At 48.3% G+C, this 27,128-nt stretch overlaps 2 protein-coding genes across 2 annotated transcripts in view; one reads left to right on the forward strand and one right to left on the reverse strand.

Annotated features, from left to right (window-relative positions):
- The window catches only part of AMFR (autocrine motility factor receptor), a 414,702-nt gene that overhangs the window by 168,070 nt on the left and 219,504 nt on the right, over positions 1-27,128 (forward strand). The window lies entirely within an intron of this gene.
- Positions 1-27,128, reverse strand: part of CFDP1 (craniofacial development protein 1) — a 70,496-nt gene that overhangs the window by 28,932 nt on the left and 14,436 nt on the right. The window contains exon 5 of the mRNA XM_069868716.1: positions 19,884-19,988. Within this exon, the coding sequence (XP_069724817.1) occupies positions 19,884-19,988 (105 nt within the window). The remainder of the gene's footprint in view (positions 1-19,883; positions 19,989-27,128) is intronic.

Consider the following 27,128-nt stretch of genomic DNA (forward strand, 5'->3'; position numbering starts at 1 on the left):
AGAAGATGACTAGGACTAAGGGTTGCTTAACTTAAAACTGACAAAGTCTGATCCCTGTGCCTGGCAATGAATATTAAAAGCAATGACAAGATTGACATTATCTAGTGGCACTGGAGCTTCCATTTTTTTCTATTTAAATGCTCCATTCCCCAGTTCTTACTGCAAGGATTTGAGTCGGGAAAATACAGCTCAGGCTGACAGCTTCCAGAAGCACCTGCTGAAGTCCAGCTTTTGGGGTGCCCAACTTCAAACACTTAAAAAGGGTCACCTTGCAGAGCAACACGATTTCCTGAGACCAAACATGAATAAAACCACTTTTTGTGTCATGTGCTGCACAAACATTTGAGGCTTCAAAGAGGCACTGCTTGATTTTTCTACAAGCGGAGCAATGTTGTTAAATGACCTTCTTCACCTTTTACAGCCAGCTCTGCTCTCCGATCACAGAATCATAGAATGGTTTCAGTTGTAAAAGACCTTTAAGATCATTGAGTCCAAGCATTACTCCAGCCCTGCTAAGTCTGCCACCAGACCATGTCCCCAAATATGACATCTACTCATCTTTTACACCTCCAGGGATGGTGACTCAACCACATCCCTGGGCAGCTTGTTCCAATTCTGGACAACCTTTTCAGTAAAGAAATTCCTCCTAATATCCAACTAAAATCTCCCCTGGAGCATACTGAGGCCATTTCCCCTTCTCCTATCACTGGTTACCAGGGAGAAGAGACCAACCCCCACCTCACTACTTTTGACAGTGCCTGTACAGTGGCAGCAGGGAACTGGAGCTAACTCACATGCTCCAGGGACTGTGTTAACCACAGTTTCTGCTTCGAATGATGACAGATGTTTCCCTGAATGTGTAGAATTCATTTTTTCTCCCTAAAGAAATGCCGTAAAAGCTGCTAAGTGGTTCTAGCTGAATAAGCAGTGGTTAAACAAGGGTGTAAGATGGAACACACAAGCTGCTAAAATGCTTTCTCTCTTTAAATAGGAGGAGAAAGCATCACTGCCTGCACAGACTTGCCCCAATGCCCAAATTACTCTCACCCCGAAACATACACCTTATTTCTAGCTCCAGGCCTTTCACTCGCTGCTTACGGTTGCTTCTCGGTGGGTTGGGTTAAAGAGCACCTCCCTCAGTGTCCCTCACGAGTGACGTCCTCATGCAGAAAACTACAGGCTAAGGTCAAGTCATATCATACAGGGTTCTTTCTAACCCAAAAATTGTACTTTGAGTCTCACATTAATCAGAGCCAGCACGTGATCCAGTGGCAACTTGTGTAGTATTTTGTAGTGGAGATGGAAGCTGTTTCCAAGTCACACTGCTAAAACCTTGGCTTGCCTGAGGCCACAGAAGATATCTCCGTGTGGAACACTTCTGCTGCCTCGAACTCCGCAGACAGCGTACAAAGCCTCTTGGGGGATCCCCTTGTACGTTAAACCTGGGCCAGCTGGTTTCTCTGCAGCTGTAGAACAAATCTAAGCAGAGTCCTCACGTGGGCTGACAGCCCCACCTATTCTGCAGCAAGGACGTAAGCTGCAGCAGCACCACTTGCCTCTCCACAGCAGAAATGTCCTCCCCCAGCTCCCTGGATTTCACCTCTCACCCTGCAGTGTTGTTTCATCACTACAACCCCCGAAAGGCAGGGATCCACCTCTTGCGACCTCTTTTTTCAACCCCATTCTTCAAAGAAGAGGGACACTTGCTATCAGCCAACCAGGAACAGCGTTTTCATCACCAGATGTTCTCCTTGATCTTCTTATTGTCATAGTTTGTGTTCTGAAATCTTTAAGTTACGAGATGCTTGCTGAAAACTGATGGCCAAGCCCTTGCACAGCAAAATCTAGCTCGGTCTGGCCGAGTAGGATATTGTTTTATTGTATGTGAAAAGAGGTAAGAAAGCCCAGCACTGGGCATAAACAAGCTGACTGTACATAATGGACATTGTTAGGTGTCTGAATAGGTCACTGACTCAAAGGAAAGTTCAGCTCCACAATGCAGGTCTTGAGCTCTGAATACCAAGCAGAAAGCATCCCTATGCACTCACGCCCCATGCATTCAGCGCAGCTGGATCTTTTTGTATTTCTCACTGTCCATTTCCTCCTGAATTTCCCTAGTTTCCTTCCATTCGTATTACAAGCCTTTGTTCTCTCTCTGCCCTCTTCCTCCTACTATTTCGAAGTGTACAGATGCGAGTTCGAGGGTGGGGAAACAAGCAAGAGTCACAGCACGTTAGAAAAACAACTTTCGCAGCTTACATCAACTCATCATAAAAATAGGATAAACCAGCTCTGGCACTGTATGGAAGCAGTGACCCCCTGTTGCAAGCTGCCAAACTGCAGCCACAACCACAAAGAATTTTGCCTCTATCAAACATTAAGGCATTAAAATAAGGCCCTTTATGTTAATTCATTCAATCCCAGTATTCACTAGTGGTTGAAACCTTGGTGAGGCTTTCCACCAGGACTCCTATAATCCCTCACGGTGGAATGTTCTTCTTCCCATCAACAGGTCTTGAAGTACCGAAGCAGCCTGCGCAGTAGAGTTATTCCAGCTTTGAACATGGAATAACTGAGACATCCTGAGCAACCTTAGGAGTGTCCCTACAAGCTTTCAGTAGAGGAGGAAGGCATTCACGCATTGACAGCTTGGGTTTGGCTGACAAGCTTCTCCTTTGGACTCAAACAAGTCACAGATTACCCACTAACAAGACAAATTTAGTAAGAGGCACCTGCCGTAAAAAACAAACCCAGAAGCTGGGGTCACTGATGTAAAGCTCCGTGCAGGTGCACAGGCACCAGGGAAGCCCAGCTGGGAGAAGGACAAGCTGAGAGGGGCAATCACCCCAGACGTGGAGGGTTAGAAAACAGCTCAGAAGACAAAGCTGGGATATGCTATCAATGCCTACCAAAGGAGCGGTCTAGGTATTGTTGGTGTTTCTTTGCTTCAGGTTTCACAACTAGAAGGGCTCCCCATTGAGGTCTAGGGCCCCCTGTGGTCTTACGGGTCCTCTGAGACCAGGGTAGGTCCTGCTCCAGCAGAGCAGCACACAGCACTCCCGCTTGCACCAGCACAGACAAGCGTCATACTGTGCACGTTTTCTACTGCCTGTCTTTCCAAAATATTCAAAACCAACCTGCGTGCATTGCAACAAGCATCAGGACGTTGGCAGCACTTGAGACAACCAGAGCTGTCAGCTCTTTCAGCGATAATAATCACCTGTCAAAAACGCAAATCAGACTGGAGAAGAAATAAGGGTTAAAAGAAAGAAATATGAGTAAGTACCTGGAGCTGTAGCCAAGGCAATCAAGAGACTGAATTCAGCTGTTTTGGTAAGTACCTTTTAATGCAACATGTGCCTCCTCCTGCAAAGGAGCCCTAGGGTGATTCCATAATAGTCTTGTGCCTGTGGCTTTAAATTTGCTAATAAATAGCCTATGCACACGATGGATGTTGGGGAGGGAGAAAACAAGGAAGATTTCAGATTACAATGAGAACAGCATTTGTCACTTGCTTTAGATGGTGTGAGAGGCAGTTTCCAGGCTCTCGGACTCAGGAAGAATATTTTCTGTTCCATTCCTGATGTGCTTGGCTGCCTTCTGCCAAAACCTGTTTTAAATCCATTAATGAAACTAGACTGAGTCTGCATAAGTTCTTAATTCCCTGGTGGAAAAAGGGCACTTGAGTGTTACTCCGGGTATGACAGACACCCATAGTTCCCACCATTGTCATGTGAAGCACTGCTCTCTGGCCAGCTCCCCTCTCAAAACCCACTTTTCTCCCTGGAATATTGCCCCAAGTTGTCAGTGACTGCTTTATGAGGAACAAAGGAATTTGACGAGATTCACTTTCCTCTTTATAACAGCAATTCATTGTGCTGGTTAGTTCTGCATTACTGCTGTGTTTGCATCCAGTTTCATACATGTTACCAGCATCACACGCATGCACACGGATCACATCTTGACACCCACCTGCTTCAACATCATGAATGGACTTGTTCCAGGTATTAAGGATGGTGGGAATGATAAGGAAGGCTCTTCATTCTGTATTGCCCCATGCCTGCTCTGAAGGGACCCACCCAGCATCAATTCCACCCCTCTCCCCTCAAAAGAGGAAGCACAAAAGAGCAGTGATGAATCCTTCCAGCACCACACAGCATGGAAGACCTAGGGAGATGCTCCAGGTAGGAACTAGGCCTGACAGCTGCACGACAGACTCTCCTTTCAGAAGCTGAAACAGTCCCCAGCAGAAAGCTGTAGATCCCAGTGCAAGCTGGGAAGTCCCATGGGAGACAGAAAGATTGATCTATAGGATCACAGGTGGGCTTGAATCCATAAAGACATATGCTGACTTTCATGTCATAAGCAAGGCCCATTCCCTTCCACACAGCAGCTCCCAGGACTTCAGTACATGACTTGAAATCCTTTAAAGGACATGAGCCATGCCTAGGACAGAGCCTTTCTCCTGAGATCTGCAGATTCAATGCCAAATGCTTCTTACAGAAAAATCAGAATTATTTCAGCATATGAAAGCTTTCCTTCCCAGAGCGTTAAGGAACCACTAGGCTACATTCTTTGAAAAACTAAGCTAAAGGACGCAGCAACAGCTAATAAAACGGGCACCAGTTCCATTAGAGCAGCACTATTTTTTGGCAGAAGTATTTTAAGGCTGACCTCCTGTTCCATGAACTTAAATGGGAAGGATCACTGAGTCAGCTTTTGCTGTGGGCTTCACAATGCGCTCTGTGTTTTCCAGGAGGCTATAATCTACCAGGGAAAGCTGAAGTGGGGAGAAGGAGGTGAATGTAAGAGCTTTGAAGAAACGTGGGAAGAAATACAATAAATTCAAGCTCCTTGCAACTCTGTGCAACAAATAATGATGTTATCCTAAGAGTCACCTTGATATACACGCATGTAGAGCAGTTTCCAGAACAGGAGATACTGCAAAGTCATCCATCATCCAAAGGTCATGCCTAAACCAGGACCTTGTCTTTAGCACTGCCCAAGAGCACATCCGCAACATGAATGTTGAAGTGTAAAACGATCCTTCCCCGGTGCACCTTCCCTGCCTCAGCAAAACAAGCTTATTTGGGAAAGATGAAGATCAAACTCCATCCACCTCTTCCTTGACACTGGCTCTAGCACTCAGCTGTTGTAGAGCTGGTGACGCTGGCAGCCAGGCTAGTTTCAGCTATATGTGCCGAAATAGCTCAGCAAAAACATCCAGCAAGCATGGATGTGAGAGGAATAATGTGAACTCAATAGCCAGGAGCAAGATCTTCTGGTTGACACTGCAGTGGAGACTCAGCCTGAAAGAAGCATCATGCACAGGACCACTCTGCTAGCGGCGTCTTTTGCAAGTAGCCAGGAAAAACTTTTATGTTTAAATAAAGGACTTGGCAGTGAAAAATAACTTCCTCTCATTTATTCTCTCCACTTTAAGTGAAATTTCAGTTGAATGAAAAGACCTGGTCGCCACCCTCTCTCCGTCCCCTGCAATCCTTTGGTGTGATTTGCTTCTTTACATTAAGATAAGTTATCCTAAAGTTTTATAAGCTTGCTTTTCCTTTACCAACTTAACACGCTCAAACTCTGCAAAGCAACACATGCAACTGGGACACACATTAACTTGTGACAACACACTCCCATGCCACTACCTGATGCATCAGGTGCTGAAACCCCTCTGGCACAGGACAAAAGGCGAGTCCTCTCCTGCACAGCTTCACCTCGCCCAGGTGAGTCCAAGCTGTGATGTTCACTCCTACCCTCATCAACAACTGCCCCTGTATTTTAAAGAGCTATATCCTACACTGGAACAGCTTGCAAAAAACTGAATAACCATCAACTACAAGTGAAGTTGTAGACTACAAGAGGTTAACATAAAAGCTGACATCAAGATGCAGAAAAAAGCCTACAGTCAGCTCCTCATCTTCACAGCAGCAGGGGAGGATGGGGCGCTGCAGTGCCCAGACAATGGTGAGACCCCTGCTCGCTGCTCCGCAGCCAGCCCGCGTGCCTCAACAGGCACTGCCCAGCAAATCCCCTTTGGAGAGAGCTTATGAGACCAGGCGCAGCCAGGCACAAAGCCAGCTTGGATTTAGAAGCAGCTCAGCCTGCACAAAGCCATGCCTTTGCTAGCAAGCCCTCCAAGAAATGGTAGGTATGCTCTGCGTGGAGCCAGCGCAGGGGTCCACGGGCCCCTGCTCCAGTTTAGTCACAAGCCCCACGATGGGTGCCTTGCTGGGGAAGGGGCAACTGCATGTGGAATAAACCCAGCGTGTGCTGACTGTGTACGAACTCTGCATGTGGCTCCAAGTCCTGAAAGGATCACAGGGACATAAGAACAAGACTGAAAGTTACTTTATAAAGTTTCTCAGCCCTTATCGTGCCTTCTGGATGACTCTTCAACTTGATGAGCTGTTGAAGAACCACACAGCAGAACTACTTGGTATCCTCTGAACTGAGGCACTTGAGATGATGACGACCTACCACATCCAACCCACCATGCCTCAAGTGTTTCCAAGGAACAGGGTCTTCACCTCTTCCTCCGCAGCAATCAGTCCATAGGCATCTGGGTTTCTGGGCAGCTGCTTTCTTTTCAGTTACATCACAAATCAAAGTAAATTAAGTACTTTGTCAGGGGCCTCTTCCCAAGCCTCAGTCTGAATCTTTCCTTTCCCACTTTCAGCCCCAGTTTGTGGACCCCAGAGGACCCTGTCCACTATTTCTGCATCTGCATCATGTTATCACTTTGCAAAGCCCTTTCTTTTATTTTGCACAACACTGAATTCCCCGTGGCATTCGGCATAATCTCTGAGCTAATGCTTCAGGGCTCCCAGATAGTCACAGCCACAGCCCTGTTATATTGGTATCAATATTTAAAGCCAGAAGGCCCTCTTCCTTCAACACAATCTGCGTTTCCAGGTTTATCATCAACAGTAAAAATATGCACACATGTACTCTGGGCTCAAGGTGCACACAGGAAAACAGACTCACTCATGCATCGGCCAGACAGCTGACATCCATCCTGACATTTATCTCCACATACAAAGAGGAAAGATGAATCACTCAGAGCTATACGGCTCTGGAGTGTGCCCTTGGTGAAGCTGGTAAATGTCATAAATCAGCCCCTGTGCATCCTCAAATAGCGACAGGCACCTCGAGAGAGCTGCAGAGCTTGAGGGGCAGCAGCAGACTCCTCTGAATTAAACAGGCATAAACACAACAGCGTCCTAGTGCCACCTAAATAAAACCCACAAGAGCAGAGCTCGAGCAATTTGCTGTACCCTGGGAAGTTCTGGTGTTTGTAACTGTTTCAAACAATTTGTTCAACAATTAGCTGCCACAGTTAATTAACCCCAAAGAAAGGGGAGGATTCTTCATTTATTGAGGTCTTCAACTCAAGATTAGCTAAAATCCATTACCAGAAAGGCCAAACAAAGGCCGCTGGTTTGGCACTGGAGTGGCTGTGCAGGAGTTCAGGCCAGATGAACTCGTGAGAGTTTCTGGCCTTCAGCTCCAGCAGGCAGGCAGAGGCTGGAGCTGAAAGTGGTTGACTAAAGAGCTATTTTGCAGGCCTGCTGCACTGGGCATGGCCAATTCAGAAAGGGATTTTTTGTTTTATTAAAAAACTCTTTGCCCGTACAGCCAGACTTCACACTTAAAAGCAGCAGCAGACAGGAAGGCTACACAGAAAGCAAGTACTACAAGAAAGGCAATCCAGAAGGCTTGGGAATCAGCCTCAGGTCTGGGAAACCTCATCTGCCAGACTTCCCGGCTAACCTCAGGCAAGCCAGCCTGCTGGTGCCTTCGCTGCTCCATTTAACAGTCAGGATGAAGGCAGCGACCACATTGCAAGGATGAGGATCAGGCAAAAGGCATCTCCAGGGCTGTAGGCAAACAGGACAGCTGCCCCAAACATTTGCAACCCTTTCCAGAAACGGTTTTGGTACCTTTGGCACTCATTTTGACTCAAATTGCCTAGATGATGCTAGAGCCTGGAACCCCTCCTGCAAAGCACAGCTCGTGACAAAGGAGGGTTTGCAGTTTTTCATTGCAACTCAAAAAGCAGCAGTGAGAGGCCAAGATGGGCTTGTAAAGGCACCGTGTGCAGACTGCCCAAAGCCATTCCAGGCTAAGAAGTTTGCAATGGTTTAGTCTGCCTGAGTGGGCAAAACTGGACTGTGCTCAAAGCCTTCACTTCATTTCAAGCACAGACTTGACTCCAAATAATCTTTTGGAATTATCTGGGACCCTGCAGCTTTACTGGCTAAAAAGTATAGGAGCTGACTGAGGTCCCGCTCCCAGCATAAGCAGGGTTTAGGGTTCAGCCCACTGAATCTCCAGCTTCCAACGTTGAGGGGCTCAGATCGCAGAAGGGTTTGTGTTGGAAGGAACCTTAAAGACCATCCAGTTCTAACCCCTGCCATGGGCAGGGACACCTCCCACTGGATCAGGGGCTCCAAGCCCCATCCAACCTGGCCCTGAACACCTCCAGGGATGGGGCAGCCACCACTGCTCTGGGACACCTGGACCAGGGCTTCCCTACCCTCACAGGAAAACGTTTCATCCTCAGATCTCATCTCTATCTCCTCTCTTTCAGCTGAAAACCATTTCCCCCCATCCTGTCCCTGCACTCCCTGATCAAGAGCCCCCCCACCAGCTTTCCTGCAGGCCTCCTCTGGCGGGGACATTCTCCCATCAGCCCTCAAGCCTTCCAGAGCAGGGAGAAACAATAAAAGTGCATATTGTGAAGGGTTTTCCTCCTGTGTGCTACACCTTGCTGTAAACCGTGAAACCAATCAACCAACACCACACACACGGGCACCCTCCAAGCCTCCCCTGCCACCCTGAGACTGGGATTGCTGGAAAGCCCATCTGACTTGCCTTGCCAGAGCACTAGTTGCCCCCAGCACCGAGTGGGGATCCGTTAGCTGGCAATCAATGCTACAGAGCATCAGAGGAGGTGTGGAAGGGGGAGGAAAAGCATGGCAAATAAGAGAAGAGACAAATGGAGGGTTTGCTTTGTAAATCCTAGACAAAGCATTACTTTGGAGTTTCCAGGACTGCCCCAGGCTCCCTTAGTTTGTAAGTTTGATACAGAAAATGCAGACTTTATAACTGCAATGGCTACTATCCAGCCACTTCCCTTCCCAGCCTGTTATATATCAAGCAAAGCAGAAGCTCTGGCACAGACAAGCGCATGTAGGGAGCGTGCCAATTCCTGCCTGGGTTTTAAGCCCCAGGACACTACACTCAAGGTTTTCCACAACCTGTGGCAGAGCCTGCATGGATTTATATTCTCAGTCCTGCCAATATGATCTCATTGCCTCCTAAAAGGAGAGCACGGCCAGAAGACTGATGGCCAAAGATGACACTCCTTTATTTGTTTAGATACCTACCAAACATGAGCAGGGCAGGTTGTGGAGCAGGAAGGCGTCAAAGCTGACCAAAGGATGCCTGTGCCACGCAGAGACAGGAAAACACTCCGTGTACCAGCAGCACTCCCTACTTCTCATCCAGCTCACTGGTGCTAAAGGAAGGAGGCAGAAAGCAATTTTTTTTTCCCCAGGATACGTTTATTGGTAGCAAAGGAAGTTGAAGACAGTCAGCTCTGTAGTGTCCCTCAACAGCTATGACCAACAACCTCTTACTAATGTTCACCGACACTTTTATTCCCAAAGGCTTTGAAGAGAAGATTGTATGGAAAACCCTCCCCATTGCTCTGAGACATCCTACCCCCATAAAAGATATAAACTCAGCCCTGCAATCGCAGCACCACCAGGGGAAAACTGCTAAGTGTCTGGACTATCCCCCACAGGACCAGTAAAGCTGACGATACACTACTCCTTCAAAGGTTTCTTAAGAAACCTTGTTAAACGCAGTAGCCATGAAACCATAAAGTGAGGAAGGAGCCAACTATCTTGTACAGTCTTCAAAGCCCAAAGCACATAACCTGGTTTGTACTGAGCTATTCGCAGAGGCCATGTAACTCTCCAAAAGTTGTTTTGTTTCCAAAACAAATGCTACACACTCTTCTCTGACTTGGGAAAACAGAACAAAAAAATCCCCCCTCCAACACAAACAGCCAAACAGTGCTGGCAAGGCTCGCAAGCGCACGCGTGTGAGCGGGAAAGGAAACGAGAGCCCTTCCAGCTTTCCAAAGGGTTACGGCAAACAGCAGGGAGGGAGAAGGGATTTTACACATTAGGAAAAATATTGTGATGGTGCTTGTCCTTAAAGCAAACGCTGTACAACAAAAGGCCCTGGGCAGCATTGTCTGTTTAGCACCCTCCTAATGCAAAATGTGCAACGTACAGGGAGTCACGGAGCCTGGAAGCAGGGCACATGCTGCAGGAACAGCTCCTGGCCGCAGCGCAGGTCATCGTGCCGGGTGTACAAACCACTGCTGAACCACCTTCACATTTTTCTGGCCTAACTGACTTTGCTGTGCATCATCCAGAGCCGACGGCAAAGCCAAGGATGTCCCTGCATACCAGCCTCTGGGGAGTAAGAGATATCGTACGTACCAGCTGCTTCCCCAGCCATCCTGCAATGGGAAATCTGCAGGTCACGGATGAAGAGGCCGGCATGCTGCACACCAGCCTTCGTGTAAGGGAACTGCACAACCACGATGGAAAATTACTCTTTCCGTGCTCTCCCAAGAAAGTTTAATAATCTCATCTTTCACACGCTTACGCCTCTGCTGGTTTTTTTTGCAGAGCTTCCCTGTGCGAGTCGTCCTGGCAGGGATGCAGCTCAAGACCAGTCAAGAAGGTTAGCTGCCTCTAGCAGGAAGGGGGGCAGGGGGAGACCGAAGCCTTCAGCCTTCGCTGAATTCCCACCGGCTTTGCATTATGAAAGCCTTGAGCTGCAATCAGCCAGCCTTTGCGGGTTCACTTTAACCCCCTCCTTGCTGCCAAACAAGCATCTCAACCTTCTTCCTAACAGCATACATACAGCAGTGACACACAGCACATGCACACTCAGCCACAACGCAACACAGGCAAGCACCTAAAGAACAGCCGTTTCACAGGATCAGAGAAAGGTTTGGGTTGGAAAGGACCTTAAAGCCCGTCCAGTTCCAACCCCCCCAGCCATGGGCAGGAACACCTCCCACTGGATCAGGGGCTCCAAGCCCCATCCAACCTGGCCCTGAACACCTCCAGGGATGGGGCAGCCACCACTGCTCTGGGCAACCTGGGCCAGAATCTCCTCACCCTCACAGGAAAACATTTCTTCCTAAGATCTCATCTCAGTCTCCCCTCTTTCAGCTTAAAACCATCCCCCCTCATCCTATCCCTGCACTCCCTGATCAACAGCCCCTCCTCAGCTTTCCTGGAGCTCCTTTCAGCGCTGGAAGCTGCTCCAAGCTCTCCTAGGAGCCTTCTCTTCTCCAGGATGAACAACCCTAACTCTCTCAGCCTGTCCTCGTACGGAAGGTGCGCCAGCCCTCAGATCATCTCTGTGGCCTCCTCTGGACTTATTCCAACAGCTCCATGCCCTTCCTGTGCTGAGAACTCCAGAACTGAATGCAGGGCTCCAAGTGAGCTCTCATGAGAGCAGAGAGGCAGAATCACCTCCCTCAACCTCCTGGTCATGCTGCTTTGGTGTCTTTCAGCGAGTGTTTTCCAAAAAGTGCAAGTTGCCTCTGCACGTGCACTTACTGGTGCTGCGGCCCAGCCTGCTGCTCTCAAGTCTGCCACTGAAAGGAAAAAAAATATTGCTACAATCCAACCCTGCACATGCCCAGGACTTGTTACTTCACGAAATGCCATCATTGTTCTCAAGTGAGGCAGTCAGGCGAGGAACAGGCATCTGTATTGTCCACTGGCTGCCTGGAGGCTCACAGCAACCACGCTGAAGTAGGAGTTCCTGAGAGAATCAAAAGCTACCGTGCAAGGTCAACTCAAACTCATACATCCAAGCTTATTTGCTGCTAGTCAATAGAAGATGTACAACAAGAGAGGGTACAAAATGCATCTTCCCCTGAGGTTCCCAGTAAAAAGAGCAATCTCCAACAGAAACTTCAAATAAAACACTCCCTTCCTCGGCAGATACAAGAGCATCTCATGCACGTCCTCGCACACCCAGAGGGATGTCTGCGCGGCTGCTGCCAATGTGACACCAGTTATCTGCCTCCACAGAGGGTCCCGCGGCACAGCAACCGCCCCAAGCACCGTGCTCGCTCTGAAGAGCGCAATGGCCAGGGCTCCGGGGCAAAGTCAACAACTCAGCTGGAACCCAACACATCATGAAGGCTTTGAAACTCCTTGGATAAGAAAATAAAGTACTCCATGGCTTGGCAGACCGGATTAGAGCACCCTAGAGAAATTGAAGCAGTTTGGAGATTGTTTAAGGTGCCCTTTCAGCTCAGCCCATGCACCAGTTCACTCAAGGCTCAGGGTTTTGGGCAGGAATAAGTAAGAGGAGTGCAAGAAGCAAGGGGGGGTTGCCACCTCCACACCAGGACAGCATTAGCTGAAGTGAACCCCAGCCATGCTAACCATCGTTATGGCCAGAAAGCAGCAGAGGAAATCCCCGTGGCTGGGGCAGGCACTTGCTCAGCCCCTCTTGGGCTTTTTCTGGAAACAAACAACAACAGTTGCAGAGCCTGCTGCCATCCAAAGAGGCTGGCGCTCCGAAGAAACACCACAAGCCCTTCAAAAGCTCTGACACACACCAACATCTCCTTTAAGGCAGGAATGGAGTGTTTTAGCCAGTGTTTTAGTCTGTAATGAACCCTAATTGCTTGACTTCACATCTTGATATCAAGCCAGCCAGCCTGGGCATGCCTGTTTTCTAAGCCTAGTCCTGCACAAGGCTGACAACCTCGCTTGCAAATCAAAGTTTTGGCTAATAAACACGCTGGAAAATACTGGTGTGCTGATTTTCCATGAATGAGGCCACCAGTATGTGATTTTCCATGAATGAAGCCACTAGTATGTGAAAAGCCTGGGGCAACAAGAGTGCCTGAGAGCAGAGAACATCACTGTGCTCTGACTGCCACCCCAGCCTGACTTAGCTGGTTTATATTTTATGAAGAATGATTCAGCTGAACTTGTTCCTTGGCATGAGAAAAAGGGAGGAATACAAGTGTGGGAAAGCAAGAGGATGTAACACAAGCATCTGGCATGGGGGAGATGCTCAAGGGACATTGTGCAGCTCAGTTAATATGCAAGGAAGCACTATAAAGCAAAATAAGACAGGAGTGGAAACAAATCTTGATAGACACACCCCCAAGCCACGGCACAGCTGGGAACAGGAGCTCTTAGCATCCACCTCCAGTCCCAGGCTTTCACGGGCAAAGCAAGGCTGCCTGTCTCACCTCTCACTCCAACCAGACCCAGTCTAACATGGGAAGATGCAGCATTTTCCCTTCGCAATCTTGCAAGGAGTGTGGTGTAAAAATACAGCTGGCTTCATTCCCCATTAACAGTTAATTTCCTGAATTGCTTTCACAGAGGGAGAAAGAGAAATGCTCACAAACTAAAGAGATGAAAGCAAATGAAAATAAGCCTCATAAAACCTGTACTGCCCTAAGGGAAAACTGCCCCACAACTTTCATTGGGGAATTATCAAAGGCCCCAGACTGGTGGGGGGTTGTTTGTATTTTATAAGACAGATGCTTTAGAGAGTATAAGTCCTCAAATAGCTGAAATTCCATTCTGCTGAACCTCCAACGAGACTAGAAAAAGAAACAGCTGATCCCAGTTAGCCTGGCCCAGGGATCCAGCTTAGCCACATCAAGACAGAGGACTGAAGCAAGGCACAGAGCCATGCAGGCACTGCTCAACTTCTTTCCAACAATTTACCACTGCCCCAAGCAAAAGCACCCACACGCTCGCCTGCACGGCCGCAGGGAAGTGCAGAATGGAGCTAAAAAAGTCTCATTCATTCCTATTGCAAAATAGAGGCTGGGGTAGAAGGCACTGACTCATTTAGCCTGAGAACAAGAAAGGATTGCTCCTGAGAGACTAGTTTAAAAGAAGGATGTTTAGTGCACGTTTTGCTTTGAGTCTGGGAGAGTGGGAATGAAACTTCCCACATTATGAGCTCTGTTTCTTATCAGAAAATGCTTCACATAAGCTCATGAGCAAGAACTGTTTGGAGAAGGGGCAAAGACCCAAACCAGCAGAGCTCTCCCACCCACAGTTTAGGCTCTGAGGTGACCGCAGCCCCGGATAAGCCTGTCTGCAGCTAGTGGCCAGGTCCCTAGCACAGGGTCTGTGGTGGTGAAGCCACGGCTCACAGCTTAGAGCCTGACTTACTTTGCTCCTCAGCAGGGCTGCAAAGCCCAAGCCAGTCTCCTTGCTGCTGCCAAACCTGTGCCAGCTGGAGATCGGTGTCCTCACTGCTGCGGGCTCTGCGAGGGGTCTGATTTTGAGCGACACCAGCAGCCTCAGACCACACTGACATCGAGTGGGGAGGTAGATGTTCAGAGAACAAGGTAGTTTGGCACACGTGCTGCAATCAGCATCTTTATTTACAACAGCTGATGGAAACCCTTCTATTCCAGACCTAACTAGCCATCACTTTTCCTAACAACAAGCCTCCCCTTCCCCATACAAACACCTTTCCCCAATGATCCCCATGGAATCATTATTTTTAGTCCTCCTAGCAAATAAAACCAAGATGCTAAAAAAAAAATCACCCAGTTTTTATACCATGTTGATTCAAGGAGTGGATACGCATAAGCCAGTAGACAGACACCAACAATGAATAATTAAAACAGAAATAAAAATAACAAAGGATCTGAGACCAGAAGAGAAATTGCTCACTTGGAACAGCTACCACCACCTTTAATCTTTCAAAACCAAACTGCATGAACAGGAAATAAGTAAAACTGGCTCTAGGGCACACGAATATTGCCCCTGGCTGGTTCATCTTGTGCACAGAAAAGTATGTCATGTACTACTCACACCCAGACATTTGGCTACAGTGCAAGGGGCTGGCTCTCTCCATCTGGGAGAACAGCACTCTCTGGAGCACAGCAAGGGAAGTGCAGGAGAAAGCTGAGAAGTCCTGAAATTGCCAGCAAGAACAGAGCTATTCAATTGCTTAAATGACTACTGAAAAAAAAACCCACCTCTTGCTCCTTCTGAGGTCTAGATTATTCGATTTACCTGCATCCTTGTTCAGCCCACACAAGCAAAGTGTGCAAGAATTTTAGCTAAATACCCACTTGCAGTTGTCGCTGAGCTGAAATTGGATTGTAAATTCCTGCTTTCTGAAGAAAAAAAAAAAATCCTGTGGGATTGCTGTGAAATAAAATTGCTCCCCAGAGGCACGTTGGTGTAGCAGCACTTGCTCTAGATCATCTGAGGTTTACAGAAGCCGAGAGCCTGTGTTCCTCTCACCAGAGTCCACTTAAGATCTCAAGTAACCAGTTTTGGTTGTGACAGCAAAGAGATCCGATTAGCTCCAGCCAAGTCATGCAGAAAGAACATCTTTGGCAAGAAAAAGCTTTGAATGCAAAGCATCTCCTAGGAGTAACCAGGCGTGAGGGGAAGGTTAGCTTAGAAATCACAGCAACAGGTTAGGATGCTGCGGACAGGCTCAAGGTTCGCTCACATTCCATACTGCTCCACAAACACTGGCATCGCTCCTCCACCTGCACACTGAAGATGGGAGAGAAGCCACAGATGGATGTTGTCCTGCTGGAGTCCCACATTTGCTAGCAGCAGAGCAAACATCTTCTAAAAGCAAAGGCATCTTTTCACACCATATAATGGTCAGTTCACACAAACTGCTCTAACTGCAGGCTGGGGGAGAAAAGCATCGACAACAAACAGGCTAGAATTCATCTTTCTATGTTCAGGCCGAGTACATATCTTCTCTGGGTCGGAGCCTTCCTGCAGTGCCTCTTCCTGCTGGGTCTTGCAGTGAGGTCCAAACCCTTGCAGACCAAACTCAGCCTGGAGGTCAGCAAGCACTGCACCTCCCGAACTCCGTGGGAGTGGTGCCTGCTTGCTTCAAAGGCACATTTTACCCTGTGTTTATACCAGCCTACGAGGCATGAAAAGGCCCGGGAGGTCACGCGTCCACCACCGTAATTTCAGGCAGGATCAAACAGAAAAGCAACAGCTGGGGTGAGTGAGCAAGTCCATGTTTAATTACAAATGGGTTTGGTAACAGGCAAAGGCGAGAACAAAGCCAGTGAGAAACCTCCCTTTTTTCTTCCTGGCTCCTGTTCAGGCGGTGTAGAAACCACTGCCTAGAGGAGAATCTCAAAAAAGTTCCATCAACTACAATTTTTTTTTTCCTTTTCAAGACTGCCACTCTGTTCCCTACGCAACACTGCCAGGCTCTGACGGGCAGCAAGGACAGATGGGCAGATCACAGCCACTCACACCAAAGGACTCACGTCTGTGCAGGTAATTCCCAGCATGTAGTTCAACCCCCTCATTGTGTCTTACGGCCCTCGTGCACGAGTACATGCACACAGTCATTCTCCAGTAAGCTCTGCGGAGGATTTCATTTGCTTTAGCATCCTCTGAATAGGAAATGGTGTTGCAAAACAGGATTACTAGCGCAGAGGATGATGGATCCAGCTCGTGGGTCCTGCCTGGGCTAGGGAGGGAGCAGAAAGCAGCTCTCTGAGGCCCAGGGATTCCCAGAGCTGACTGACCCCTCCATCAGGTCAGCACTTAGAGCCAGGACCGCTCTTGCTGCGTGCAGAGAGCCCAGGAGCAGTGGGAAGGATTGGTAACAAGCCCTAAACACACAGATAGGCAAGGAGGCTTAGGAGGATGGGTGGAGGGCTGGTTTTGGATGCTGGGAGCCTTCCACACATTTTTTGGGACTGCAAGTTAGAAGGGATCAGTGGATCTGCTCATTGCATCTGATACCTCTGACAGCTTCAATGAGAACCTAAAACAACTCAAGAGCACAAAAGAAAGAGTAACAATCCCAAAACCCTCCAATAAACCGATACCCGCTGCTGACAGACCACTGCCTGGCTGGGTGTCACAGGGGGAGCATGATGGGAATAATGTGAAGGCTGGGAAACAATCGCATCCCTGGGAACCAAGGGCTTCTGACCCTTCTAGCAAAGCCTGCTGAGAGAACTGGGTGGGTTGTTTTGTACTCCTGGCTTTAATTACAGCCAAGTGTTTAAGTTATTCTCCTCCAACCACCCCCATGTCCCTCACAAGCACAAATCCAGCTTTTTATAGCATATCCGGTATGGATGTTAAACACATTCAGGAAATGCACTTTCAGCCCCAAACATCCCTTCCCTTAAACCCATTGGGCTGCAAGGGTTTGTAACGTGGAGATGTGGAACCGGATGTTTGGTTTTGTGACCGCTGCTTTCCTGGATTACTCCTGTCTGTTTAGAGAAGGGAGATTAAATAAATGCAGAGTAGCTTTTAACATGAGCGGCTTGCAAGGTGAAGAAAGAAAAATCAGATGGAGAGGCCACTCTCAGCTGCTTGAAACCCCTGGACACAGGGCAAGGCTCTTCTTTCAATAGCTGACAAAGCTCCTGAGGGCTGACACAGCGGGTGTCCACAGGCACCTCTAGGATCCCAAATCACATGTTTTTCACTGCCTTCTAAAGATGCTGACCCAGACTGGGGCTCTGCCGTAACGCACAAGGAGAAATGCACCCTGTCCCACAAAACTTCTAATTAATATAGCCAAAGGGCACCAGCAATGAGGCATCAGGCTCTGCTGTTCCCCAGGAGCTGCTCTGGCATGTCACCAAGGTTTGTGACTCTTTGCTCCAAAGGAGCAGGGCTTGGACAATAGCTTGGCTCCAAGTTTAAAGCCTGACCTTTGTAATTGTCTTACATAAGGGACTTACCTCTGGCTTTAAGGAACACTGCAAGACTTAGTAATTTTCTTACCTGAAAATACCCTGCCTGACTTCCCAGCTGGAAGCACCAAAGACAAGCATGTTTGCTGGCAGTCTCAGGGATCAGTCTTGAACGCCATCCCAAGGCAGAAGGCTCCCTGGAGCACTCTCAGACCAGAGAGCACCCACTGGTCCGGCAGTCCCAGACAGTCTCCTGTTAAAACCTCAAGAGTGCTGGGCTGTTCCACACGTTGATCAAACAGAATCATGGAATCATTATGATTGGAAAAGACCTCTAAGATCATCCCGTCCAACTGTCAGCCCAACACCTGCAGCATCACTGCACAAAAGCAGGATATTCTGCAGCAGGTTGTGAAAGGGAAGGCGCACGGGGCTGTGTTGCACCAAGGTTTGCTGCTCTGAAGGAAGGCAAGACATAGAAGTCAAGGATGTTTTTCTCTTCCCTGCGGCAAGGCCACCCCACATCCTGGGCAGGCAACTGTCAGTAGGACATCACACATCAGCAAGCTGAACAGCAACCTAATTAAGCTGTTTCCAAAATAATCACACTGGAGGGAAGTTAAAGGAGTCCTTGAACTTGTTATTTCTTATATTGATTTTTATTCCCTTTTTTCCTACATTTGATGTAGATTCTGTCTGCAGCGTTAACTCAAACTGGGCTCTGGCTGTTAGTCCTGAGCTATCAGAGCTCCAGCACAAGCAGCTGTGCAACTTTTTAACAGGCTGTGCAGGCCAATTGACCATCCACCTCCTCCTCTGGGCTGGAGGAAACACAGATCTCAGCAGAACAAGAAGGCGAGTGGCCTGTGGGGCTTTCCTGCTGGGCTACCAAACCCACCTGCACTCAGAGCGGCAGGGCATTAGCCGGGGGAACTGGAAGGCAAGTTTGAAGCCATGGGACCACCAGCAGTGTGCACGGCAAGGAGCTGCGCTGGCTTCAGCTGCCACCCGAACCCCTTCTGTGGCCGCCCAGATTGAACAAAGAATTCCAGTCCAACTCAAGGCAAGTTCTTCCAGCACAAAACCCCATACACAACACTTAGGTTACAATTAATGAGCTCTGCAGGGACGAACCCTTGTGTGCCATGAACAACAACAAGACTATGCTCATCTATGCATCCATTCATCTCGGGTAACAGCAGCTGTCAAGAGTCACATACACGCACTCTATGCTTTCACTACCCTGATGTGACTATAAGCTATGCAACGCTTAGATGGAAAAATGACTGACAATCCAGCTGCAGCAGCTGAATAACAGCCTATCTCGGAGAAAGGCAGCCTTAACTCACACTGGAGGATTGCTCTTCAGCAGATGGGAAGGACAATGTATTTATTTGATGGATGTTGTTTCTATGTGACCAAATTGTACGCAGCTTATGTCTTTCAAATATAAATGCAAATGACTGACTTAAATAAAAATCATTGTTGGAACACAGAAGCATCTCCTCTATTCCTGAGGAGCGAGCGATCTCCCAAGCTCATCAAGAACCACGCAGAGTGTCATATCAGATGCACAAGGGACCTGACCTCTTTTTATCTTTGACAAGCATTATGATAATCTCAGAATTAGGCATTAGAACTCAAACGGAAAGTGATAAATCCACACTGAAATGATATTAGAGAACACCAGAGAGGCAAAAGCCTCTCTCATTCAAATGCTCCCCCAAAGTTTATAAGACGCCATGGACCAACCTATCACGGCTTTTTATAGTCCCTAGAAGCACTTCCCAGAGGAACTGCAGGCAATCCCAGGCATATTCCTCAGCTACTTGCAGTTTCATCAGGCTGCTTAAGGCATTCAGAACAAAGTTTCCTCACTAGGATGAATGATTTATAAGGATTGAGAAATTCAAGCTTGAACCTACAATGTGAGTCACTGGGACTCACATGTTGCTTCCTCCACTTCCCTCCCCTCCAAATCATCCTGCCCTCCGGGCCTTGCACCTACTGAAATCCAGCAGAAAACAAATACCCACCAGCTTAAAACCACAGGGCCTATGTAGGCTCGAGCACTGTTTTTCTTGCTGAGGGTCCACATCTGAGCTGAGAAACACATACTCACCCAGACCCTGTTGGGAGGGAAGCCAGAGCCGCTGACTGCCGTTTCTCTTGCTGCTTCAGAAAAGATTTAGCTTCTTTTGAGGTTGAGTCCACTTCTTTAGTCACTCTGTTGGAGGAAAAAAGATGAACCAGAGGTAAGGATGAGCCATATTCAAAATAGAGATCCAGCAAGGAGACAAAGAGAACAGGTACAGGTACACACGCCCTGCGCCAAGATCACCTCCCTCAGCTGCAAACTGCAGAACATGCATCTCGTTAAGATTTCATTCCAGTGACAAACCCTCCACGTTCATGGCAGAAAAAAAGGAAAGAGGTAGCTAATTAGAGGTGGGGGAGGAGGGGTATTTTTTCTTCACATGAACAGGAATGCTTATTCATTCAAACAGGCCTGTTTCACCAGCAGTTCCTGAATGCTCTGCTCAGGTCACTGGGGGCAATTTCAGGCTCTTAACTGGGCTCTTGATTTCCTCATTAGTTGATCAGTGAGGCAGCTCTTCTGCCACAGCTGTTCTGCCACCCACGGCACACAGGCTTGGCAACATCTACAACCTGAACCATAGCATGGAAACTGGCTCCAGGGATGGGGAATGGCAGAGAAAGCTCTGACAAGGCAGAACACAGAAATTAGTGCTCATTTTCTAGTTAATTTTTGTTTGAGGCCCCGAGGGCGCAAAATATTGAACTTCAAAAAAATATAAATCAATATGGCATCTACAGCAGGGAATGAATTACAAACACGAGAAAAAATTTCTAGAAAGCCACTCAATAATTATTTGTTAAAAAACCTCAGCTACTTTAGCCCCCCTCATTCACGATGACCTCCCTCCAGCAACACGCTTTTCATGCTCTCCGTAGCTCTTAATGAGGTTGCCTCGGTTTGCCAAGATAACAATTTTTCTCCCTCGGTTGCCGAAGTCTGTGAGCCTTTCTGGCGCCCTGCAGCTCTGTGGGCACAGAGGCAGCCCAGAACACATGGTGCTCCATCCTGCCTCCCCGCAGCGTGACCCAGGGTTCAGCCAGCCCAGAAGGCAAATCCTCCATCCCACCCTCCCACCCCAGGGCCTCTGGCTGCATCTGCTGCCAGCAAGGGTGGGCAGGCTCATCCCTGGTCTGGATCTGATGTGGTTACGCGTCAGGCTAATCGCTGCTTGCCTCCTACCCACCAACCTGAGCAGACAACTTCCACACTGACGGACATGGGAGAAACGTGAGGAAACGCAAACGCAGCTGGGTTACTGCTGGGCTGGCAGCAAGGAAAGCGCTGTGGAGTTATTTGTTATGCCTGGAGGCATCGATGCCCTGAAATCCCACTTGCATAAAACCAGTGCACCCATGCCCCTGTCCTGACGGTGAATCAGCATCTGAAGCAGCGGTTAGGGAAGGGAAACCATCCCTCTTGCCTCTCCGTGGACAGCAAATACCATGGAAAAGGCACGTTCAGAAATAAGAATAAATCCTTGTGCTCTACCAGCCTTGTTCTGCCAGCGCAGGAGATTAACCCTGTTCTACTGTCACACGCTTTCAAACTGGCGGCAATCATGTGGATAGAGACAAATCCCACATTATGAATATTTAGAAGTGCTCACTGATTGGATTGGAAAGGGGTGGGGTGGGAAAAGGGGAAAATCAGTTTGGGAAGAAACAAAAGCTTTACTACAGCATCATCACAATTTAGGGCATCCCAGACACACCACCCAGCCAGAGCTCTTGACAAGGACGGTCACATCAGGCAGCAGCCAGATGCCAAAGGCTACTCAATGTCCATGAACGCCCTGTGACAATATAAACTCTGTGCCTTCATGCAGCACTTAAACCAGAACTCCCCACAGAGCCCTCTTGAGCCACAAATGATGGGTTCAGATTAATAAAATCACACAGCCTATTTCTTTTCAAACACAACATCCAAAGAACCAGCTCCATCCCCTGCCCTGCGGGGAGCAGCACCGTTTCCCATGCACGCTGCAGTGCTGGCTCCCGCCACGGTCCCTGTCCTCTTGTCACCCCCTGCGCTCTCATGTCATCAGGCTTCACCTCAAACGTGCAGGAAGCATGCAAACCACCGTGAGAAACATCAGGCAGACCCTAAGCACGCAGGAATTTGAGAGGCGTTGTGCAGTAACCATACACCCTGGAAAAAAAAAAAAAAACCACAATGGCCTCAATACAGCCACAGGAGCTGCTCCTGGGTTAGATCCCAGATGTTAAACCCTGCACATTTCTGGGACTTGAGCGCAGGACCAGGAGGGGTTGGGAAAGGAAGCAGAGGTCACAGAATGCACGCCGTGCCACTAACTCAGCCACTAACTCAGCCTGCTGCACTGACAGCTCAGCTCCCACAAACCTACAGCAATCATAGAAGGGTTTGGGTTGGAAGGGACCTCTAAGCCTATCCAGTTCCAATCCCCTGCCATGGGCAGGGACATCTCCCACTGGATCAGGGGCTCCAAGCCCCATCCAACCTGGCCCTGAACACCTCCAGACATGGGGCAGCCACCGCTGCTCTGGGCAACCTGGGGCAAGGCCTCATCACCCTCACAGGAAAACATTTCTTCCTAGGATCTCATCTCAATCTCCTCTTTTCAGCTTAAAACCATTCGTCCTCATCCTCCCCCTGCACTCCCTGATCAACAGCCACTTCCCAGCTTTTCTGGAGCCCCTCTCGGTACTGGAAGCTGCTCTAAGGTCTCCTCGGAGCCTTCTCTTCTCCAGGATGAACAACCCCAAATCTCTCAGCCTGTCCTTGTACAGGAGGTGCTCCAGCCCTCAGATCATCTCCGTGGCCTCCTCTGGACTCTCTCCAACAGATCCATGTCCTTCCTGTGCTGAGGACTCTAGAACTGAATGCAGGGCTCCAGGTGAGCTCTCATGAGAGCAGAGCAGAGAATCTGGCAATTAAATAGCTTACAGGATGTGGACACACATGACGGAAAGCGAGGCTTCAAAGCCTGTGGCAGACCTACCATCCCAATGGTCTTGACCTCATGAGTTCCTTCAGCCTTCTATGACCCAGAGCCAAAACCAACTGACGTCGGTCCTTACCAGCCAAGGTGAAGGAAGACACAAAGCTAAGATGCACAAGAAAAACTGCTCCAGCCAGCCTGCCATCTGACAGAGGTAGCGCGCTGTTGGTTGGACCGGCACTACAAGTCACAGCTCTAGGACCAGGAAGATGTTGAATCCCAGAAAGGGTGAGAAAGGAGAAACCTCTGCCTGCTGCAGCCCCTCAACATGATGTGCAGGGAGGGTCCGGCACAGCCCTTCGACCGTAGACAACCTCAGTATCAAACACATCACTTTGCTATCCAGGGTCATAAGGCAGGTTGCTACCAAGGGATTATTCATACTTCGATACTTGTGTTCTCCACCAACTCAGGGTACCAGCAGCAACAGCTGGGCATAGATTAGAACACTTTGTCCAAATTGTTTTGCTCCCTTCAGCCTGCCAGCAGCTGCTCCATACATTTTTTAAGTTGTTCCCTGTAGGACAAAACAAAAAAAGCTGCCGACAACCTGTTCCACCAGGACTGCCCAGCTAGGGACAGGGGAATGCATCAGAAACATAATTTTAAGTGCCCTTTCAAGGTGATTCCATCACAAAACCCACTGATTGCCTCATAAACCAAAACAAAAGCAGTTTTGCAGCAGGCTGCAGCTGGGCTGATGCCAGCAATGGTTCCTGTACCGCTCCAACAGGAATGTCAAAAGAAAGAATATTAAAGGGCTTAACAAGGTATTAATTCAGGTTCCACACTTTTCAACCTCTCCCAGATCCCAGGCCAGGAAGGAAAAAATAATCCTCTGCTCTGTATTATTATGAAAGACAATAACTCCCCATGCAGAAACCAAAACATTTCTTGCTCTTCATGGGGAGAAATGGGAGCCATTAATCCAGCTGGAAGAAATCACAGTCATTACTAAGGAAAATTACAAGACCTTTCACTTTTAAATACTTGATAAATAACTATTTGCCTGACTGTTTACTGGGATGCTATTCACACATTTTAATCCAGGAACAAACATGAAAATAAGGATATTGTCAGCAATAAAACAAGTAGCTAGTGTCTCGCCAACTCACAGACCCTGTAATTCACACACAAAACCACTCACTCTCATCACCTTCCTGTAAAGATTTCATTATGCTGCCATGCAATTAAATTACATAATAAGACTTCCAAAACACAGGACAGCTATTAATTTTTTTGGACCATGCTGGAGCCTGGTAGCACAGACGAAGATACTGTACAAGGTGCTGTGCCACTGTAAAACAGAAAGATCTTCCACACTTCAAATTTATTAAAAAGAAAGCATGCTAGAAACTAGATCACTAAGTGTCTCTAACGCTTACAGGTGTCCCCCTTAGGTCCCTTTATCTCTGCACCAAGCTTGAAGTGGCACCTACACATTTAAGAACAACCATATCCACCCAGCCTGCTGTTTTGGTGCCCAGTTGTGGGTATGTTATATCCAGCTTCCATAATTCATCACCCCTGCATTTACATTTATCAACTGAAATACTGGTACAACCAGCAACCTATGTGCTGAGGTCCCAGTTACATATGCTGGGCATATGTACCACATGAAGACAACCCACGCGCTGTCATGGGATGTCCCAAAAATTGTTCCACAGAGCACTCACGGTTTAAACTGCAGCATTCTATACTCAAGAAAAAGCACCTGACCTGCTTCCAGCAGTCACCTTGGCCACATGGGCAGCTAAAAGGAAGCAGGAACACAGGCTAAAATGAGCACCGCATTCACACAGCTCCAGCTAATCTGCAAAAGCTGCTTAAACCCAAATATTCATGCGTCATTTCAGTGGTAGAGTAAGTCTAATGCACCAGCTCTTCTCCTGTGTTCTGGTATTCACACCAGGTGCAGTTACTAGATGGGAAAAGGAGGGTCCCAATCCATCCCATCATCCTGCATTTGCTACCATGATACAGAGAGCACCACACACTCCCCAGAATTCACCCCAGTGCAGTGGTTAGGTACCTCTGCTCTAACACAGTTGAATCCACACTTTTTTGCAAGAAACAGAACCAGCACAAGGGATGCCGAGGGTGTGATGTGTCAGCGAAGTGCAGCAAGGTGCCCTGCAAGCCCTTCCAGAAGCACATCAGCAGATGAGCAAGGAGGGGAAAAGGAGGCAGGGTTTGGGAGGCAGCACAGGGGAAGCCGGGAAAGACAAGCAGCCACATCAAGAAGGTCTGCGGGCTTCTGTCCATAAACTGCTGTCTAATAGTAACCTGATCCATCCCAAGAGCCAAAATCCCTCCAACTCGTCCCAGGTGGCTCAACACAACTGCATTCTCATGATGCCTGGTGCACATCAGGCTGAGAACAGACACACTGGTACTTGGGCACAAGGGGACTTGGAGTTGAGAAGGTGATCAAGACCCCTAATAGCAGCAGCCCAAAGGTACCATCTCCCCTGACCTCCATGCTGAGAAAGGGAGAGCAAGAGTGGAAGCTCTGGAAAATGCCTTTATCACTTATACTGAGGACGCAGTCCTCACTTGGGAAACGTGGCCCAGTTTAGACCTGACACAATTATAAAACTTGCCACATGATCTTAATGGTGTTAGCTCTGGGGAATCACAGGCCAAGGCGGGGGGAATAATCAGGCTAATTATCCTTTTTCAATATTCCTCATCTGTGTCTAGCCTCATTAAGTAGTCTTCCAGCTATCTGGAATGATCACTTAAGGAGCTCACTCACTCACAGAGGTTTGTAAAAAACCTAATCCCTTCTAAGCTAAGAGAAATATTTCATCTGAATACTGTTTTGGTGGGTTCTTGTGTCTGAGCTGCCATGTCCTGGGTGCCTTCTACAGAGATACCGTGTACGAGAGGCAAGATCCTGAAGCCACGGGAGTGCACGTGCTCAGAATCTTCCAGGAGAGAATTAGGTCCTTGCATAACTGGCAGCCTTCCCGGACTGAAAGGGGCTCTAGGAAAGCTGGGAGCAGCTCTTGATCAGGGAATGCAGGGATAGGACAAGGGGGATTCGTTTTAAGCTGAAAGGGGGAGATTGAGATGAGATCTCAGGAAGAAATGTTTTCCTGTGAGGGTGGGGAGCCCCTGGCCCAGGGTGCCCAAAGAAACCGTGGCTGTCCCATCCCTGGAGATGTTCAAGGCCAGGTTGGATGGAATTTTGAGCAACCTCATCCAGCAGGAGGTGTTCCTGCCCATGGCATGGGGTTGGAACTGGATGGGCTTTGAGGCCCCTTCCAACTCAAACCATTCCATGATTCTAACAACCTCCAGGCCACATCTGCCTGCATACCAGGTATTTGTTCGTTTTATGCTGCATTACCTAGCAAAAAGCAGAGAGAACTAAAATTACATAGGCTCCCATCACTTTTCTAATTTCGAAGTAAAATATCAGATTTTTCCTTTCAAGAAAAATCCAACATTCTCTGAACCTTGCTCTTCAAACCAGGTGGGAGAAGCTGTTCCCTGGGAAACTGAGCCTATTCCCCTAAGCAACATCAACAGGACCAAGCTGGAGCAACTGACAATTCTGTGGTTGCCTATCAGCACAGAAGCTTCTGGCTGGTTTCTAAAAGGAAACAAACCTGATCAGAGCCCTCCTGGATTCGGGCAAGGGCCAAGCTGCCTGCCTGGTGCTGCCTGGTGCACAGCAGGTGGGTGCAGCTAGCCACGTAGCCAGCCCAGGCTGCATCTCAAACGGATTCATCTGAAAACAAGCAGTGATGAATGCTATTTTAACATCAGTAATGCATAAAAAGTGCTTTTTGACATCAACGTCTTAACCTTGTAAGCCCTGAAGGAAACAACCAATTTTCCATCACCTCCTGGATGACAAAGACTGTGTGATAGATGTAAAGAAAGCATCTGGATGGTGCCGCCATATGAGATGCTGACCAAAAGGCTCTCTAAATCCAAAGGGAAGCAATGCTCCCGTTACTGAGCTTCCACTGGGGCTTGCAGCAGGTAGAGGGCATAAAACAAGCCTTTATCTCCCTGTTGACCGGAGCTTTATCCATCCCAGTTGTAAGAATCTCCAAGCACCGTGTCTCTGCTTGCTTCTTTGGATAACCATTCCCTTGGCCAGCCCAAAATCCCAAGATGAAGTTTGCATTTCAGTCTTTGAGGCATCCCATCATTTTTATTTGTACTTCCCGTAAGGATTCACTTCAAATTATGGAACACGCCTCCGTGGTGTGCAATCCAAGTGCTGTTCGTGTAAGCGTGACAGTCCTCAGACCCTGTTAACCATGACT

Source organism: Phaenicophaeus curvirostris, chromosome 14 (assembly GCF_032191515.1).
Source record: "Phaenicophaeus curvirostris isolate KB17595 chromosome 14, BPBGC_Pcur_1.0, whole genome shotgun sequence".
Classification (NCBI taxonomy): Eukaryota; Metazoa; Chordata; class Aves; order Cuculiformes; family Cuculidae; genus Phaenicophaeus; species Phaenicophaeus curvirostris.